General features: G+C 33.3%; 1 protein-coding gene across 2 annotated transcripts in view; it reads left to right on the top strand.

Moving 5' to 3' along the window:
- LOC149797961 (amidophosphoribosyltransferase-like) overlaps window positions 1–19,422 on the top strand; it is a 64,330-nt gene that overhangs the window by 5,882 nt on the left and 39,026 nt on the right. For both annotated transcript variants that reach the window (XM_089963043.1, XM_089963044.1), the window contains exons 3-5: window positions 9,460–9,596; window positions 11,771–11,904; window positions 16,861–16,973. In XM_089963043.1, the coding sequence (XP_089819169.1) occupies window positions 9,460–9,596; window positions 11,771–11,904; window positions 16,861–16,973 (384 nt within the window). The remainder of the gene's footprint in view (window positions 1–9,459; window positions 9,597–11,770; window positions 11,905–16,860; window positions 16,974–19,422) is intronic.

The following is a 19,422-nucleotide window of genomic DNA, read 5'->3' as shown; positions in this document are numbered from 1 at the left end:
CCATTCGTCTATCACACCTTGGTTAAATTTTAGTTAGGTCAAGGTTTTTGTAGATCATGGCCATGTCTGTTGCTTAAATAATATAGAGTACAATATTGTCTAATATAGAGTACAATACAGTCATAGATACATTACATTGTAGTACATAATCTAATACTTAAATAATATAGAGTACAATACAGTCATAGATACATTATATTGCAATACATAATCTGATACTTAAATAATATAGAGTACAATACGGTCACAGATACATTACATTGCAGTACATAATCTAATGCTTAAATAATATAGAGTACAATATGGTCATAGATACATTACATTGTAGTACATAATCTAATGCTTAAATAATATAGAGTACAATATGGTCATAGATACATTACATTGCAGTACATAATCCAATACTTAAGTGATATAGAGTACAATATGGTCATAGATACATTACATTGCAGTACATAATCTAATACTTAAATAATATAGAGTACAATATGGTCATAGATACAATACAATGCAATACATAATCTAATACTTAAATAATATAGAGTACAATACAGTCATAGATACATTATATTGCAATACATAATCTGATACTTAAATAATATAGAGTACAATATGGTCATAGATACATTACATTGTAGTACATAATCCAATACTTAAATAATATAGAGTACAGTATGGTCATAGATACATTACATTGTAGTACATAATCTAATGCTTAAATAATATAGAGTACAATATGGTCATAGATACAATACAATGCAATACATAATCTAATACTTAAATAATATAGAGTACAATACAGTCATAGATACATTATATTGCAATACATAATCTGATACTTAAATAATATAGAGTACAATATGGTCATAGATACATTACATTGTAGTACATAATCCAATACTTAAATAATATAGAGTACAGTATGGTCATAGATACATTACATTGCAGTACATAATCTAATACTTAAATAATATAGAGTACAATATGGTCATAGATACATTACATTGCAGTACATAATCTGATACTTAAATGATATAGAGTACAATATGGTCATAGATACATTACATTGCAATACATAATCTAATACTTAAATAATATAGAGTACAATATGGTCATAGATACAATACAATGCAATACATAATCTAATACTTAAATAATATAGAGTACAATATGGTCATAGATACAATACAATGCAATACATAATCTAATACTTAAATAATATAGAGTACAATATGGTCATAGATACAATACAATGCAATACATAATCTAATACTTAAATAATATAGAGTACAATACAGTCATAGATACATTATATTGCAATACATAATCTGATACTTAAATAATATAGAGTACAGTATGGTCATAGATACATTACATTGCAGTACATAATCTAATACTTAAATAATATAGAGTACAGTATGGTCATAGATACATTATATTGCAATACATAATCTAATACTTAAATAATATAGAGTACAATATGGTCATAGATACAATACAGTCGTAGGTACATTACATTGCAGTCATAGATCAGTGTTTCCCTTTACACACATTTGTGCGTCAGGGATGCACACTGGAGAAAATTGATGCTCACATTTTGTTGCCATGTGTGGGTTTTTTTTACACAAAGGATTCACATAATGAAATGAGGATTTATTTAATATCCAATGCATTGGACGAGGGGTGGCATCATGTTTGCTTCGAGCATATGCATTGACTGGTTCCCCGCTTTGTTTACTCCATGTATTGCGCTCCTCTATTTGTATAGCAGAGTAGCTTCCCCTAATCTCGCGAGCTATCACTTGATTTTCAGCAAGATGTCATCTTGATGTTTAACCTCAATGCTTGTTGCACTAGAAAGTGATCTCCAGATTAAAATGTCATGCACTACGAACCATTAGCAAAGAAAGTGAAAGAAGCAGAACACAAAAGAGTAACTGTGGATCTAACTTTAATGAAATATGGAGAAAATAATTCCCTTGAATGGAATACGGCACATCCATTAGGATTAATACCGGTGTGTCTTCTGATCACGTGATTGCGAAGACTGCAAAAGTGAATAATCCTTTCGTGACAGGTTTAAGAATTTTAAAAAATCTGCCCTTGTTCACCACAAGATATCTGGAAAATACATTATAACCCAAGACATTCTTTCACAACAAAGAAATCAGTAAACTTGCCGAGACAATGCGTTTATTTGGATTAGTCAGGGGGTCATTGCAGATTTTGTTGGTTTTTAACTTTGCTACAATAAGAGAAAGATCTTAAAGTTCAAGTGCAACTTATTAAAAACAAGATGAATCATTAGCCCCCTTGATTTTTTGATAAATTTGTTCTAGGACGAAGTACAATGAAACTGATGATAGTACACATTTTATGACAGGCAGTAAATTAACTGCTATTTGGTTATAAAGATTTATTAGGCTTTTTGTATTGGCTTGTATGTAATGTGTTGGTCTATAATATTGCTTCAAAAAGATTATAAGGAGACTGTTAAAAGTACGACTTTAAAAGAAAAAGAAACTGATAAAAATTATTCTTTGATTGGACAGTGCATATTTTTGTTAATTGTGCATGTTGGTTTATTTGTATGTTTATAGAGAGAAAGAGTATTATGTGCAAGTTGCAATATCCTATTTCAAGCTGAGAAAGTACGAGTCAGATGAAAATTTGTCAGGACATTTTTGACCCCCACATTTTTTATTTGATCCTGAGTTCTAAGGGTGTAACGATATACCGATTAACTGGTAAATTGCGATACAAAATACCTGAAACGGTATATCGCGATACGAGTTTAGTAATACTGGTATACCGGTTTTATTTTCTTCACCAACATTAGCCAGTCCATAACTAGCTTTGAGCACACCAATGTCTTTTATTAGTCTTAACGTAGTTACCAAAATGGCAGCATCCAGTGTATGAGCTAGTAAAGAACCCAAGAGCAAAGAGTTCTGTTTGGAATAATTTTTCACTAAAAAGGGGGAGATTGGCACTAATACAATTGCCAAAACTGTTGCTGTGTGTAATATGTGCAAAACTGAAATCAAGCATGCAGGCGGTACGACGAAACTCTCGACTCATTTACGGCGTCACCATCGCTCATTACTTTCCATAAGTACTGTGCAACAGAGTGACACAACCTCTAACGCAACAGTCGAAGGTTCCATTAAAAGTGTACGTATTGTTTCAGATCGACAACCAAAGATTGCTGTTATGCTAGGTGCACAGACTTAATACAAATCTTCATCACCAAGATCCACAGCTATCACTCGTGCCATTGCTAGTTTCATCATTCACGATTTGCGGCTGTACAGTGTTGTATCAAACAAATGATTTTTAAACATGGCATTGGTGTTAAGTAATTAGTCTCTCAGGTTCAAACCAAGAAAGGTTGGGAATCACTGATATTATTAACTTACTATATTATTCATTTTTCTAATCAAAGTAGGATATTCATCAATGTGATAATTTGTGATTATGTGTTGTTTTTCTTTTGTTTATCCCTTGTCATGTTTTGTACTACAAGAAATGAATCGTTAGATGATATTGATTTGAAGACTTTCTAATCAGGCAAAATAATTCTACAACTCTCTTCCAGTATTTTGTTTCTTGCTTGTAGAAGTTTTCACATGTTGATATAATTTTTATTTTCTAAACAAGTGATGTGATTATTACAGTTACTGGATGTTTTGGTTGAATTATAAGCAAGATGGTTTCATTTTCTTCATATTTTATTAAATGCAAGGAAATTGCATATTATTTCAGTACAAAATATACAATATCAACATTCCAGTCATAAATACTATCAATGACCAATATGTATTGATACGTATCGCAGTACAGACATGCCATATTGCAATATATTGCAATACATATTTTCCTGGCAATACTCACCCCTACTGAGTTCTGACATCAAATTTTTTTTTAACCTTCAGTTTTACTCCCCTGGGGGATACACTGTAGATGCATTACAATGCAATACATAATCTAATACTTAAATAATATAGAGTACAATATGGTCATAGATACATTACATTGCAATACATAATCTAATACTTAAATAATATAGAGTACAATACAGTCATAGATACATTACATTGCAATACATAATCCAATACTTAAATAATATAGAGTACAATACAGTCATAGATACATTACATTGCAATACATAATCCACTACTTAATAATATTTAGTACAATATGGTCATAGATACATTACAATGCAATACATAATCTAATACTTAAATAATATAGAGTACAATATTGTCATAGATACATTACATTGCAATACATAATCTAATACTTAAATAATATAGAGTACAATACAGTCATAGATACATTACATTGCAATACATAATCCACTACTTAATAATATTTAGTACAATATGGTCATAGATACATTACAATGCGATACATAATCTGATACTTAAATAATATAGAGTACAATACGGTCATAGATACATTACATTGTAGTACGTAATCTAATAATAATATAGAGTACAATATGGTCATACACCACTCCCTCGATAACTCGCGCACATCGGGGTCCAGAAACATTGACCGCACTATAAGTGAGGCGCGAGTTATCGAGGGACCTTTAAAATAAGCCCAAAACCAATAAAGTGATCGACGACATAAAGGAAAAATAAGAGGGGGGGTAGGCAGATTATACTGTTGAATACTCACTTTATAATTGTGCTGAGATTAACTGTGAATTAATATCTCTTAATAACAGTGTACTTTGTTTATTATTTCCTCATACAGCAACATTAATTTCAGGATAAATTACAGTATTTTGAGGCGATCATCGAAAACATTATTCCACGTGGTTTCCGTTCGCTTAATGTGTACCACTTCACACATTGTGTACTACGTCACTAATTTTTATGTTGAATTGGATACATTCTAGTTTTATTGTTTGATCCAAATTAGACGTTTTTTATATACAAAAGATCGACTCTTTTTGAGAAACAGTATCGATCGAACGATAGATATATAGATAGATTTGATTGCGATAGAAGTAAAATGGAAAACAAAAAACAAGGGTTAATCAGTACTAACATATTTAATGGGGCTACAAATTTAAAACAACGTAAATTAGAACAAGTTAATACTTGCCGTTTGTGCCACGCTTGACAAATATCAGTTCACTTTTTTTAAAAAATCAGTTCATTTTTTTGTGTGTGTTACTCCTTGGTTTTTCTGCTGCCGAGCAAAATCCCTCAGATTTCTCAACTGCATGAGCTTTATGTAGTCAACATGTTGGGTCTCCAGCCACCTTATGGCAATATCAAAATATTTGATTGCTTCCTGTGCAGAGGGGGGAGGTGGTGCAACATCTGCGTCTGCATCACTTTCAACACTTGTGGTACTCCAGTTAGAATCATCTTCTGCTGCAAATTTGTTCGTTACAGAATTAATTATTGTTTCATCTGACATGTATTCGGTTGTGGGGCAATCATTGTCAGCACAAATCCACTCCTCCATATCATCAAGAGAAATGCCCATCTCAGGACCATGAGTCTGTACGAATTTCTCCCAAACAGCCTCAGCATTAATGACATCAGTTTCACTGAAACCTTCAAAGTCACTATCATCGTCACTGTCTCTTTTACTGTTTTGCTTTACGTCAAAGGCAGCTACAAGACCCTTAATCCAGCACCCCAGGTCTCTTGTAATCGATTTTGTAATGCAACAAACACTTCTCCAAGTTGTTGATCAAAACAAAGCCGGCATGTAATTAGGTTCTCACAGAAGTACTCACGGGTTTCGATGTGACGGTCGATTGACTCTTTTCATGTTTTCACTGAACAGAATATGTTGCAATTATAATGTTTACACTGAAATGAAATTAGAGGATGAGAACATGACTTTCACACAGGAAGACGTTTCACTGGTGTTTATTTCATTCTCTGTTGCCACCAGTTAGCATTTACCAGAAGTTTTCATTGATCGCTATTTCACCAGACTGTTTATTATAGTATACTGGCAACTATTTATCATAAAAACTTATCTAATAAATTATATCTTTAAACAGAGGTCTTGCTAGGATTTTAAAACTGGGTCTTTCTGCCTATGAATTCAATCACTAAATATCAGTACATTTTCTCACCCGGCCGCCAGTCAAAGCCTTTGAACTAGTCGTCTAGCTATTGCAACATGTTCTTTTTTTATGTACTCTTATAAAATGGCAGCATGTATGTACATCAAGGAATCTTTCAGTCACTGAATTCTGGCATTGTAAATATCAGCACAGCTAACTGATCAGCACATTTTCCCACAAAGCGGGTGGCTGAAACAGGACTGGCAAATCTTTGAATTTTTCCACGCACCTATTACAGGCGTACGGAGGACTCCCGCTTCAGTGATTTTCTGCGTCCCAGGTCAAAAATTGTCGTCCAAATACGCGTAATTAAGTGTTTTTGAGATCTCTGAAATTAATTCTTTTTTAGAACTTGCAAATTTCAAAATATGAATTCTATTTTTACGAGCATTAATCACCATTTTCGATGATTAAACAAGCAATGCATCAAGGTTTAATTTACCAATTCTTATTGTAGTTTTTTCACGTTCAGCATATTTTAAAGATATTTTAAATACATTTTCTCTGGAAAAAATCGGGAGCCAAGACAGACTCCACGTTAAAAGCGGGATCGCGAGTTATCAAGGGAGCAGTGTAGATACATTACAATGCAATACATAATCTAATGCTTAAATAATATAGAGTACAATATTGTCATAGATACATTACATTGCAATACATAATCCAATACTTAATAACATTGAGTACAATACAGTCATAGATACATTACATTGCAATACATAATCCAATACTTAATAACATTGAGTACAATACAGTCATAGATACATTACATTGAAATACATAATCTAATACTTAAATAATATAGAGTACAATATGGTCATAGATACATTACATAGCAGTACATAATCTAATACTTAAATAATATAGAGTACAATATTGTCATAGATACATTACATTGCAATACATAATCCAATACTTAATAACATTGAGTACAATACAGTCATAGATACATTACATTGCAATACATAATCTAATACTTAAATAATATAGAGTACAATATGGTCATAGATACATTACATAGCAGTACATAATCTAATACTTAAATAATATAGAGTACAATATGGTCATAGATACATTACATTGTAGTACATAATCTAATACTTAAATGATATAGAGTACAATATGGTCATAGATACATTACATTGCAGTACATAATCTGATACTTAAATGATATAGAGTACAATATGGTCATAGATACATTACATAGCAGTACATAATCTAATACTTAAATAATATAGAGTACAATATGGTCATAGATACATTATATTGTAGTACATAATCTGATACTTAAATAATATAGAGTACAATATGGTCATAGATACATTATATTGTAGTACATAATCTAATACTTAAATGATATAGAGTACAATATGGTCATAGATACATTACATTGCAGTACATAATCTGATACTTAAATGATATAGAGTACAATATGGTCATAGATACATTACATAGCAGTACATAATCTAATACTTAAATAATATAGAGTACAATATGGTCATAGATACATTATATTGTAGTACATAATCTGATACTTAAATAATATAGAGTACAATATGGTCATAGATACATTACATAGCAGTACATAATCTAATACTTAAATAATATAGAGTACAATATGGTCATTGATACATTATATTGTAGTACATAATCTAATACTTAAATAATATAGAGTACAATATGGTCATAGATACATTACATTGCAGTACATAATCTGATACTTAAATGATATAGAGTACAATATGGTCATAGATACATTACATAGCAGTACATAATCTAATACTTAAATAATATAGAGTACAATATGGTCATAGATACATTATATTGTAGTACATAATCTAATACTTAAATGATATAGAGTACAATATGGTCATAGATACATTACATTGCAGTACATAATCTAATACTTAAATAATATAGAGTACAATATGGTCATAGATACATTATATTGTAGTACATAATCTGATACTTAAATAATATAGAGTACAATATGGTCATAGATACATTACATAGCAGTACATAATCTAATACTTAAATAATATAGAGTACAATATGGTCATAGATACATTATATTGTAATACATAATCTAATACTTAAATAATATAGAGTACAATATGGTCATAGATACAATACAATGCAATACATAATCTAATACTTAAATAATATAGAGTACAATATGGTCATAGATACATTACATAGCAGTACATAATCTATTTCTTAATAATGTAAGATAAAGTATGGTCATAGATACTTTATATTGCAGTACATAATCTAATACATAATAATATAGAATACAATACAGTCATATATACAGTACAGTCATGCCCAAATAGTTAATCTGCTGTTCTTGGGTAGAATTTTAGACATTAGAAAATAAAGAAAATCACTAAGTAGATTAAATGGGAGTAGTAAGAAAAATTATTTGGGACAAGTAACTTTCCCAGAGTCTCTGGCGCAGCAGTGGAGTGAGGCAACTGTTACCCTAGTTATGGTAAATTATGCTTGGTATGCTTGATTAATTTCAACAGTATCTTTGGTAGCTTAATTGGTTAGGCATCTGAATTGTAATTGAATGTTTTGTAAGTTCAGTACCCACCCAAACCAGTCTGTGTTGGCTGCCTTCGAGTGTCTTTTGGAAAGGATCGAATGATCCGAGTATGATATAACTACTATTCTGCTCAAGTTCCATTAGAAATTAACCAAGCAACCAACCAACATCAACAGTATCTTGACTAATGACAACGCTTCCACACATATTGAAAAGATTCCTTATTTTTGTTGAATATATTTTAGTATAAATTTGTTTATTTAATATCAGTAGCGCATTAAGTTTATGCAGCAAAACATCATGGATTTTTTTTATACACGTAGCTAGGATGTTGAGATGTATTGATCTTTGATGTGGAAGAAACCTGAGTGCCCATTGGCAGCTACTGGCCTTAATTGGGCTATCATTTGCTATTGCACATACTGGAAACATTATTTTAACTCTGCAGTGGACCGCTCTGGTGGCCTAGTGGTTAGATGCGGGAGGTCGCATGTTTGAACCCCAGCTGAGTCGTACCAAAGACTAAAAAATGGTACTAACAGCTGCCATGCTTGGTGCTCAGGATTAAGAGGTTAGTGCTAGGACTGGTTGGCCTGGTGTCAGGATAATGTGACTGGGTGGGACATCATGCTATATGTCTGCAGCATGATCCTCAGTGCTAGACATCACTATAAACTGCCACACTGCAGACATCGTAGCAATATGACTGAAACATTTTTAAAGCTACATTGAAAATCCAAATCACACAAGATTGCAGTAGTGATGGGCAGGCACATTACCACCCCTGAATTAATCTGTATGTTTTCAGAGGCCAGGAGAGTGCAGGGATTGTGACGAGCACTGGGATGAGGGGGTCTTTGTTCAGCATCAAGAAAGGCATGGGACTTGTGGGTTCCATTTTCCAAGACGATGATCTGGCCAAACTGCAAGGAAATCTGGGAATAGGTAAGTATACAGTTGAAATTCTAGGTCATTAGAATATATTTTAGCTCTATTGGTCAAAAAGAATTTCCAGGAAACTAAGATATGTCTGTATCTTTTCATCTGATAAATGTTGAAACCATATCGGGTATCAAGATTTTCAGTGACCATATTGGAGATATGATTGGCACATTTTCATTTAGGATCAGATAGACATCATAAGAAGTTGTTTGGTGAAAACCCCATGTCTTTATGACCATCCAATCAGGAGAAGTAGAGATAACAAGATTCTCAAGAAATTCTTCATGATTGTGACCATGTTGGATGTCAGATTGGTACCATTTTCATCTAGGACCAACCAGGCATCATAAGAAGTCATTTGGTGCAACCCCCATGTTGATAGAACAGATTCAATATTAGTAATCATCATATATGCCAACCATAATGCATTTAGTGTAATCATTATACGTTTTTGACCAAATTACATTTTCCACTAGACTGTATATGCATTCTGCCTTTTTGCTTCATTAAAAAATAAAGCAATAAAAAGTTGTTTTGTCATTTTTATTATCATCTATTTAATTCCACTCATATAAATATGAGAATAATCATAAAAGGTGACTGCTGCATGAGAATAGTGTAAGAATATTTTCCTGATATGCTATTTATAGAGCCTGCGTATATGACCCATTTCCAGGAAAACAGATGGATTTCTTCAAAAATGAACATTGTCAAACAGATTCACTTTATTGATAAGCTAGTTAGTTAGTGAACCAGTCTATATTTTAAAGAAAATGGTGCCAGATGTTAAGCATAATGCTTTACTTCGTGAGTTGTGGATGTTATTTGATGAAAAATATTAGAGCAGACGGATCTTTTCATGCTTCAAAACATGTCAGAGCAGAAAAAGTGACAAATCAAGGCTTCTTTACAAAGTTTAAAAGAAGAATATGATAGTAATGTAATATTGCACTCTGAGAACCTGACCATGATTATTGCAGAATTCCAGTTCTTGATCATTCAGCCAAAGCTACACATTGAAGTTAATGTTGAACATAATTAAGTTTCATTATATTTTGTGTTTGAATTCTGGTTCTAATTCTGTCTGATTTTGCCATTTGTGACAAATTTGGCCAGCTGCAGAGCCAGGTTGGTTTTAAAATTGTATATTTTTAATACGCGCTGTAATTTGAGCATGTACTATATAGATATATACTCATTTTTACACCCAAATTATGCTTTTTTGCCACTTGTAATAGCAATAATAACGCTTATACCTCTCAGGGAGTTGGCATGTATGAATTGTAACAAGATTTTCAAGCTGGCTGTCATGGCAATAGTTTTGTATTTGAGACCAGCATCATTTTCATTTAGCACCAACTAGATAACATAAGAAGTCTTCTAGGTTCATTATGACTTTTGTTTAGGAGGAGTAGCAATTTACCAAGATTTCAAAATGGCTGTTAGATCTGTGTCAGTTTCAATTAGGACCAACCAGACATCAAAAGAAGTCGTTCACTGAAAATCTCATGTTGATATGACAGTCCAGAAGTAGCAGTAACAAGATTTTCAAGAAGACAACAATGCTGGCCATCTTGAAGGTTCATTTGACAGTATTTTCCTTTAGAACCAATTAGACAGATTATCAATCCTCTCTAACTGTTCATTAGGAATAGCAAAAACAAAACTTTCAAGAGGCCACTGTGTTGGCCATATTGGCTGTCAAACTAGCTTCATTAGACATTACATGAATTTTTGTGGTGAAAACCTTATTTCACTATGACTGCTTCTGTTCAGGAGGAGTAGCGGTAAAAAGATTTTCAATATGGCCATTGTGGCAGCTATTTTTTATGTCCAGGCAGGACCAACTTGACATTATAAGAAGTATTTTAGTCTAAGCTCCATGTAGCAATTTTGAAAACCTTGTGGCAGACGAGTAAGTAAATAACATCACATGTAATATAGTAACACCTTATCTTGAAAGTAGTTTTGGAAATGTCCAGCATAGACAAATTGTTCCCAAAAATTATTTCATAAGTTGGTGTGAGTATATTAGCAAGAAATTTAGTATTTGGAGATCTATCAATAAAATTATATAAATTTTTCTTCCTTGAGGACATTTTCGATGGAATTATGGATACAGTGAGTCATACAAGGAAATAAGGAGCATATAAACACTAGTATTGTCTGTTGTACAGGTCACACAAGATATTCCACTATGGGGTGTTCTGAGATGGTCAATATCCAACCATTTGTAGTAGAAACTCTTCATGGTTTGATAGCAGTGGCCCACAATGGAGAACTTGTAAACGCAAAGCAACTCAAAGATAAGGTAAGAAATGCAAGACTGTGTTTGCTAATTTAGAATATAATTAAACTTCCCACCTTTTTTAATTTTTATGAAAATTCTCTTGGCTGTCCTGGTTAAAATATTTGTTTTCTCTCGTACCATATATACTCACATTTAAGCCCGTTCACATATAAGCCGACCCCCAAACTGAACAGGTATAAACACTAAAAAGTGCATGACCCACATATAAGCCGACATACAATTTATAGGTATCTCTAGATGCACAATGTTCTAAATGTATTTATTTAGGCAAACTTGTATTTTAAAAATTACATGTATACTTATCTTGAGGTTGGCGTACATGGTTATTACAGAGAAATGGCATAAACTTGTTTGAAAAGTAATTTATTTAATTTTCTGTATTATTTTTTCTGCCTAAGTTAGATTTGTTTATAATTTGATCAAATGATGACGAGAATTTAGCAATCACAAGTTCCTGTAACACTACCTCTCCCTTTTGCCTCAATTATGGTTTGTTTATGTATTATTGCATTAGACATTTTATATTAATGCACCGGTGATTACGTTTTTAATTTGCTTTGAAATTGTAAATACCTGAACTCATTAAAATGTAATTCCAGTACAACAACACAATGAACAAACAATACGGTTCGATTCAATGCTCATAATTAGACTACTCAGTGTATTTACATAATGGTGCCACCACATGAACATTGTAGGTTTAATTATGGGCTGAATTAAGTACATCCCTTGGAGTCGAATTATGGGCACCATTGTGCTCAACTTTTATGATACCTCCAAAATACAATAATAAAGTTTCGGAAATAATGCTTCGAAAATTATGCTAATACCGTAAAAGCTGAGTTGTAGTTTGCTTTGATGTAAGTGATATTACAGCAGACCTGTCAACTTTCATGCTGGGAGGGAAAAAAAACTCCTGATTTTTGGGGTCGCTCCATGCCTACATCCCGATTTCATAATATCTTCTGATTTTTGCAGAGAACTCCTGATTATTACATTATGTCTTCAATTTTCATTTCTTCTAAACAAGAAAAGTCCTACGTGTTCTGTTGTATCACCTGTGAATTATTGTTGTGATGAAATAATTATTTTAGTATAAAGAATTTTCTTCTTCATTAAATGAAATGTTAAGTTTGAATATTCACGTAAATTAATGATTTATCTACAATAATAAAAAATAAACCTGGTAAACTCAACCGGCCCGCGAATTGTGAAGTCTGTATTTACCTTTATTTAACTTTGTGTTGGCGAAATCAGAAAATATGCACATGCAAAATAATAACAAAATCATTTATAGTACTTTATAACAGTTTAATAATTGTCAGGTCACCGAAATTTTTTTTTTTTTTTTTACATGCCTATGTCTTAGGACACTGAAAAAATTATTGTTTCATGTCCCAAGATTTACAGCCATTACAGTAGTCAACAAAAAGACCTAAAAACTATCAAGTTTACACATTGGCCCTCGGATAAGCCGTTCCCCCTTCTTCTAGGCCTTTATTTTTTCCTAAATTATTCGGCTTATGCGTGAGTATGTACAGTAAGTTACATTGTTTTATGCAGCTTTGGCAAGATGGTTTTATAGATATTGAAATGCTAAAGTGACAGTCACACATACCCAAATATACTTCAAATGCTAAGAAAATGACATTGACACATATCCAGATGTACTTTAAATGATAAGAAAGTGACACTGACACAGACAGACATACTTTAAATTCTAAATGATATTGACAAATAACCAGACATGCTTTAAATGCTAAGAAAATGACACTGACACAGACATACTTTAAATTTCAAGTGAGATTGACATGTAGACAGGTGTGCTTTAAATGCTAAGAAAGTGACATTGACACAGACATATATCCATTAAATTCTAAGTGATATTGACACATCCAGTCATTCTTTAATGCTAAGAAAGTGACATTGACACATACCCAGACATGATTTCATCTGCCTGGTTGTATAGATATCAAAATGCCAAGAAAGTGCCCTATTCACATGTAATTTATCACAGATTAAAAAAACAAAGCTGCTTTCTTTTTGAATACTCAAAACATCCAGCTTTCCCAAAAATATTTGATTGTCAGGCTATAGGCTGTTTCATAGTTGCAAAGGCGTTACTGATTGTGGCACTTAAAATTATCTCCCTTAGCTTCAGTGTGTATGACCGTAACAAGCTTTTCAGTTTTGGATAGTTCAAATATTTTTTGACAATGTTGGTTGTATAGATATTGAAATGCTAAAAGTGACATTTATACATGCCAGGGCATGCTTCTAAAAGGCATGGTTGTATAGATATTGAAATGCTAAAAGTGATATTTACACATACCAAGGCATGCTTCTAAGAGGCATGGTTGTATAGATATTGAATGCTAAAAATGACATTTACACATACCCAGGCATACTTTAGTAATCAAGCATTAAAATGTTATGGTTTTTCTCATCTAATTTATCACAGATTCAGAACTTAAACTTTTTATTTTTGAAGATGCAAAACATCCAGCTTGCCCAAAAGTAAAGTGATTGTCAAACTATAGGCAGTTTCTTCTTTGCAAAGGAGTTATTGATTGTAGAACTGAAAATACCTCCCTTAGCTTTTTAGTGTGTATGCCTGCAACAAATTTTCCAGATTTGGAGGACAGAATTTTGCATTGTTTTACTCCTTGTTAACAAAACAGTGTCACTGAAATAGTATCAGCAGAGGGAAAATGTACTGCTATGCGAACAGTTGTTCCAGTAACTAGGGGAAGATTGATTATGGGAGGACAGTTTTATTCTATCAGCTTCCTCCGGATGGGAAAATTTCTCATATTTGGAACCAGTGAGTTGGATGTTTTGGAAAGGACTTTCTATTCTTCCTCTCCTTTTTCCAAAGAATTTGTTGCCTGTGTCCTCTAGTGTGTTCCTCTGTCTTTTCAGAGTTAAAATTGAACTTTTAAGTACTGTTCTGTCACTCAGATCTGTTTTATATCAGAACATAATATTCGAGTGGCATACCACATTTCTTTAATACCTCTTCCGGAATATCTGGTTTGGGGAAATGTCAATGACATCCTGCTAAAAGGTTTACAGCAAGCATTTTTGTTAAACATATGCTGCCACTGTGATGCCAAGTTATGAGACGTTCTAGACTGTTGGCAAATGAAATGAAATTCCATTCCTAGACCCGTCTTTAGAGCTAGGGTTGCCCACTTCATCAGGAAATCACAGAGACTGTTTGGACTTTAGTTTGCCTTTATGACCAGGAGGTTAATGTGTTTTATTGAGTGGCCAGGAAAATACTGGCCAGTGCTAGCCCATTACAAGATCTACTGACAATATTAATTACAAAATTAAAATTATTTCAAACTATACTATGAGGCCTGTCTTGATATGCCTAAAGTATTTATTCAGTTTGTGAAGTTTAAAAAACCAAATGGTAAACCATGCATTCTTGTTAGGGCATAACCAATTAGCATTTTTCTACTGATTTCCGATTCCGGATTTTGGGCATGAAATTTTTCCGATTCCGGATATGATTCAATTAATCGGGAATGCTAAATTAAAAGGTTTTTCAAATTAACTTTTTAAACCGTGTTACACACGTTTTGCATATCACACCGATGTCACAAGGGGAAGGATATGGCAGGACTATAGCAAAATGCAATGAAGTTCAAAGCCACAGTGCCGACCCATTCTTTGTTCAACAATTAGTTGATCTTGCCGCCAGGCTTTAATTTTCCCGCCTTAATCATTTATGTCGGCAAGCGGCCAGTTCCATCCTGTACTTTATTCAACAATTAGTTGATCTTGCCGCCATGCTTTAATGTCGCGGTCAAATAAAAATAAAACAGGCTTTTGTTTGGTCCTATAAAGTTGGCCTCTTGCGGCGACTTAAATAAAAGCAATGAAATCTGATCGATTCTTGCATTTTCCAAAGTGATCGGTGATTGAAACAAGTTTATTGTGCTGTGAAAGTTTCCTTATTAACTTTATTTATATTTACGATTGTAAGAATCATTTTCTTTTAATACCTCATTAGCATGTGTCAATGTATTCAATATTATGCCTTCATTATTGAGGATGTTGACATAAACGGGTAGGACTGTATTATATATTTTAATAAATTTAAATCTTTCGGTCTAACTCAAGTATTATCGTTTCACCCCGTTGTGTTGACCATATTGGACTTTTCTGACTTCTTATTTAACTTTATTAACGCACTATCGAATGACACGCAGTGTTAGACACGGTGCTATAGAAATTCAACTTTATTATTTTTATTATCCGAATCGGTCGTTCCTGCCTTGTCCGACTCCGATTAATCGGAAGTTCATACTATCCAGTGGAATCCGGTTATGTCCTAATTCTTGTGTTAAAAAACTAGATGGGAACCCATGCATTCTCGTGTTAAAAAACTAGATGGGAACCCATGCATTCTTATGTCATATATAAATTGGAATTTATGCATTTTTTCATGTTAAAAACTAGATCAGAACTCATTAATTTTCCTGTTAAAAAACTAGATGGGAACCCATGCAGTTTCATGTTTAAAAACAAGATGGAAACCCATACATTTTCATGTTAAAAAACTGAATGGGAATCCATGCATTCTCATTAAAAAAAACTGAATGAGAACCCATGCTTTCTTGTGTTACAGTACTAGATGCGAAAAAAATCCTACAACAGACTTCTCACAAAAAATTTCTAAATGTGTACATGGTGTACAATTAACACACTCATGTCATTTAATTAAAATGATTATAAACTCAACCTTTTACCTGCTCAGCTTACTAAACATCTGACAGCTGTTAAATCTGGAAATTTTAATTTAATTAGAATGGATAGCTCCGGCATCACTGACAGCAACGTGCATGTTGATGTAAACTTTGCACCTTAGTGGAAGGGACATGTTAGGTATGTATTTGGATTAATGCATTACAAAGATTATACATTTTAATTTCTCTTTTCCAGCTACTGAGACATGGTGTTGGCCTTTCCACAGGAACAGACAGTGAGCTAATCACACAGCTTTTAACTCATATGCCGGACTGTGGGGAACCGAATGGGGCAAACTGGGTTGGCAGGTATGAACTATTCTGGTTAAAAGAAACTCTGGTTAAAAGAAACTGTCTTCAAATGTCTTGTAATGATTCTGTTCAACGACATTTACAATAGGGAAGTTGTGGAAGATGAATGACTTCCCACTTTTTTTCTCTCAACACAACCTGCATGCATCTGCTGCAGGTACATGTACACAAGGGACCCAATTATCATATCACCATCGAACAATTTTCTAGATGTCGAATGTGTGACTATAAATTTTCATGTAGTTATTACAGGCACATTAGTGTTGTGTAATTTGGTATTAGGTGGTCTGTACTTCACAAGTCATTGGTCGGGCATTTGCTTGATTATTTCTGAATATTGTTCTCATGAGAACATTGACTTTCTGTATGCGCCAACATTAGACTATTTATACATTTACCTCCCAAGGGAAAAGCCTAACTGGAACTTGACTTCTTGTAGTTTTCACATTTCTCTTTAAAAAAAAAAAAAAAGAGTCCAAAATTGTTTCATATACTGAACCAAACATGATGGGAAACGTCATATGGGGGAGACACGATCACATGGGGGGGGGGACTTGTTGTTTTCTTCCCTGATATTCATACAGCAATCGTTGACTGTTATTTTTGTCTCTTATAATTATATGCAAAAAAATTGTACCAATATGTAGCTGAGCTTTTCGTCTGTAGATCTGGAGCTGCAGAGGAAAAATCCATTTCCTGGATGCCCAAGACAAGTTGAACATCAGACAGAACATGCCTACTTAACTATGAGCATGCCTAGCAGGGCAAGTTCTTTTTGCCTTTGGAGTATTTGGCTGCATCTCCCACTGTCAGTATCATTATTCTCATGATAAGAATCAGATGGTTACTTTTTACTGTCAGCAACTTAGCAATAAGGGGGCTCCTAGTGGTCTAAAGAGCTCTCCGTCACGGATCACTACCATCTCACCTCTCTCTGGGTGGGTTTGAGTCTTGGGCTTGGCCAATGTGGATATGTGAGAAAGCTTGCTGGTAGCTTTTCATGTGTTGGTGGTTCTTTCTGGGGTTTTCCCGGGTTCTTCCTCCACCATTAATACTTGCCGCCATTTATTGCCTATCTTGTGCTGAAAAATGGCATTAAACCCTATAACAACAAAGCTTAGCAACAAGTTCACTTGGTATCATATCAACAACACTGAAAAAAATGATTATAAATGTATTTACATTTTACATCAAGTATCAGGTAAACTAAATGAATATTCAAATAAATTAATCTTTTATTTCGGAAGAAAACCAATTTCAATCATGTTAACTGTAATAGAGTCAGTGTGAGGTCCTGAGGAGGAAGTTCTCTGATCAGGGACAAACTTGAACCAATTGATTGAGAACTTATTATTATTTATAATATTTAAAAACTACAGAATATACATTTGTGTCCTTGTATATTAGAGTTGCTTGATACTGATTTCATTTCCACACAACCTGACACTATGAATATTTGTGTGTTGCTTGATACTGTTCCACACAACCTGACAATGAATATTTCTGTGAATTGCTTGATACTGATTTCAGTTCCATACATCCTGACACTATGAATATTGCTGTGAGTTGCTTGATACTGTTCCACACATCCTGACACTATGAATATTTCTGTGAGTTGCTTGATACTGATTTCAGTTCCACACATCCTGACACTATGAATATTGCTGTGAGTTGCTTGATACTGATTTTAGTTCCACACATCCTGACACTATGAATATTTCTGTGAGTTGCTTGATACTGATTTCAGTTCCACACAACCTGACACTGAATGTTTCTGTGAGTTGCCTGATACTGATTTCAGTTACACACAACCTGACACTGAATGTTTCTGTGAGTTGCTTGATACTGATTTCTGTTCCACACATCCTGACACTATGAATATTTCTGTGAGTTGCTTGATACTGATTTCAGTTACACACAAACTGACACTTAATATTTATGTGTTGCTTGATACTGATTTCAGTTACACACATCCTGACACTATGAATATTTATGTGTGTTGCTTGATACTGATTTCAGATCCACACATCCTGACGCTATGAATATTTATGTGTGTTGCTTGATACTGATTTCAGTTCCACACATCCTGATGCTATGAATATTTATGTGTGTTGCATGATACTGATTCAGTTCCACACATCCTGACACTATGAATATTTATGTGTGTTGCTTGATACTGATTTCAGTTCCACACATCCTGACACTATGAATATTTATGTGTGTTGCTTGATACTGATTTCAGTTCATACATCCTGACACATGATGATTTCATTAGTTCAGCAATGTTTAAGTTGACTGAAAACATGCATTTTTTTCAAATCCAATGGTTGTAATTGAAATGTAAAGATCCTGAAGTAATGTCATCAGTCATCGTCAGGTAATGTTGATGATGAAGACTTCAAATTTGAATCAGTAAATAATGAAGGAAAGGATAAGCTGAATGATA

Source organism: Sinohyriopsis cumingii, chromosome 6, assembly GCF_028554795.1.
Source record: "Sinohyriopsis cumingii isolate HCF-2022 chromosome 6, ASM2855479v2, whole genome shotgun sequence".
Taxonomy (NCBI): Eukaryota; Metazoa; Mollusca; class Bivalvia; order Unionida; family Unionidae; genus Sinohyriopsis; species Sinohyriopsis cumingii.
The sequence above is the reverse complement of the archived record's forward strand: the minus strand, read 5'-3'. Positions and strand labels throughout refer to the sequence as shown.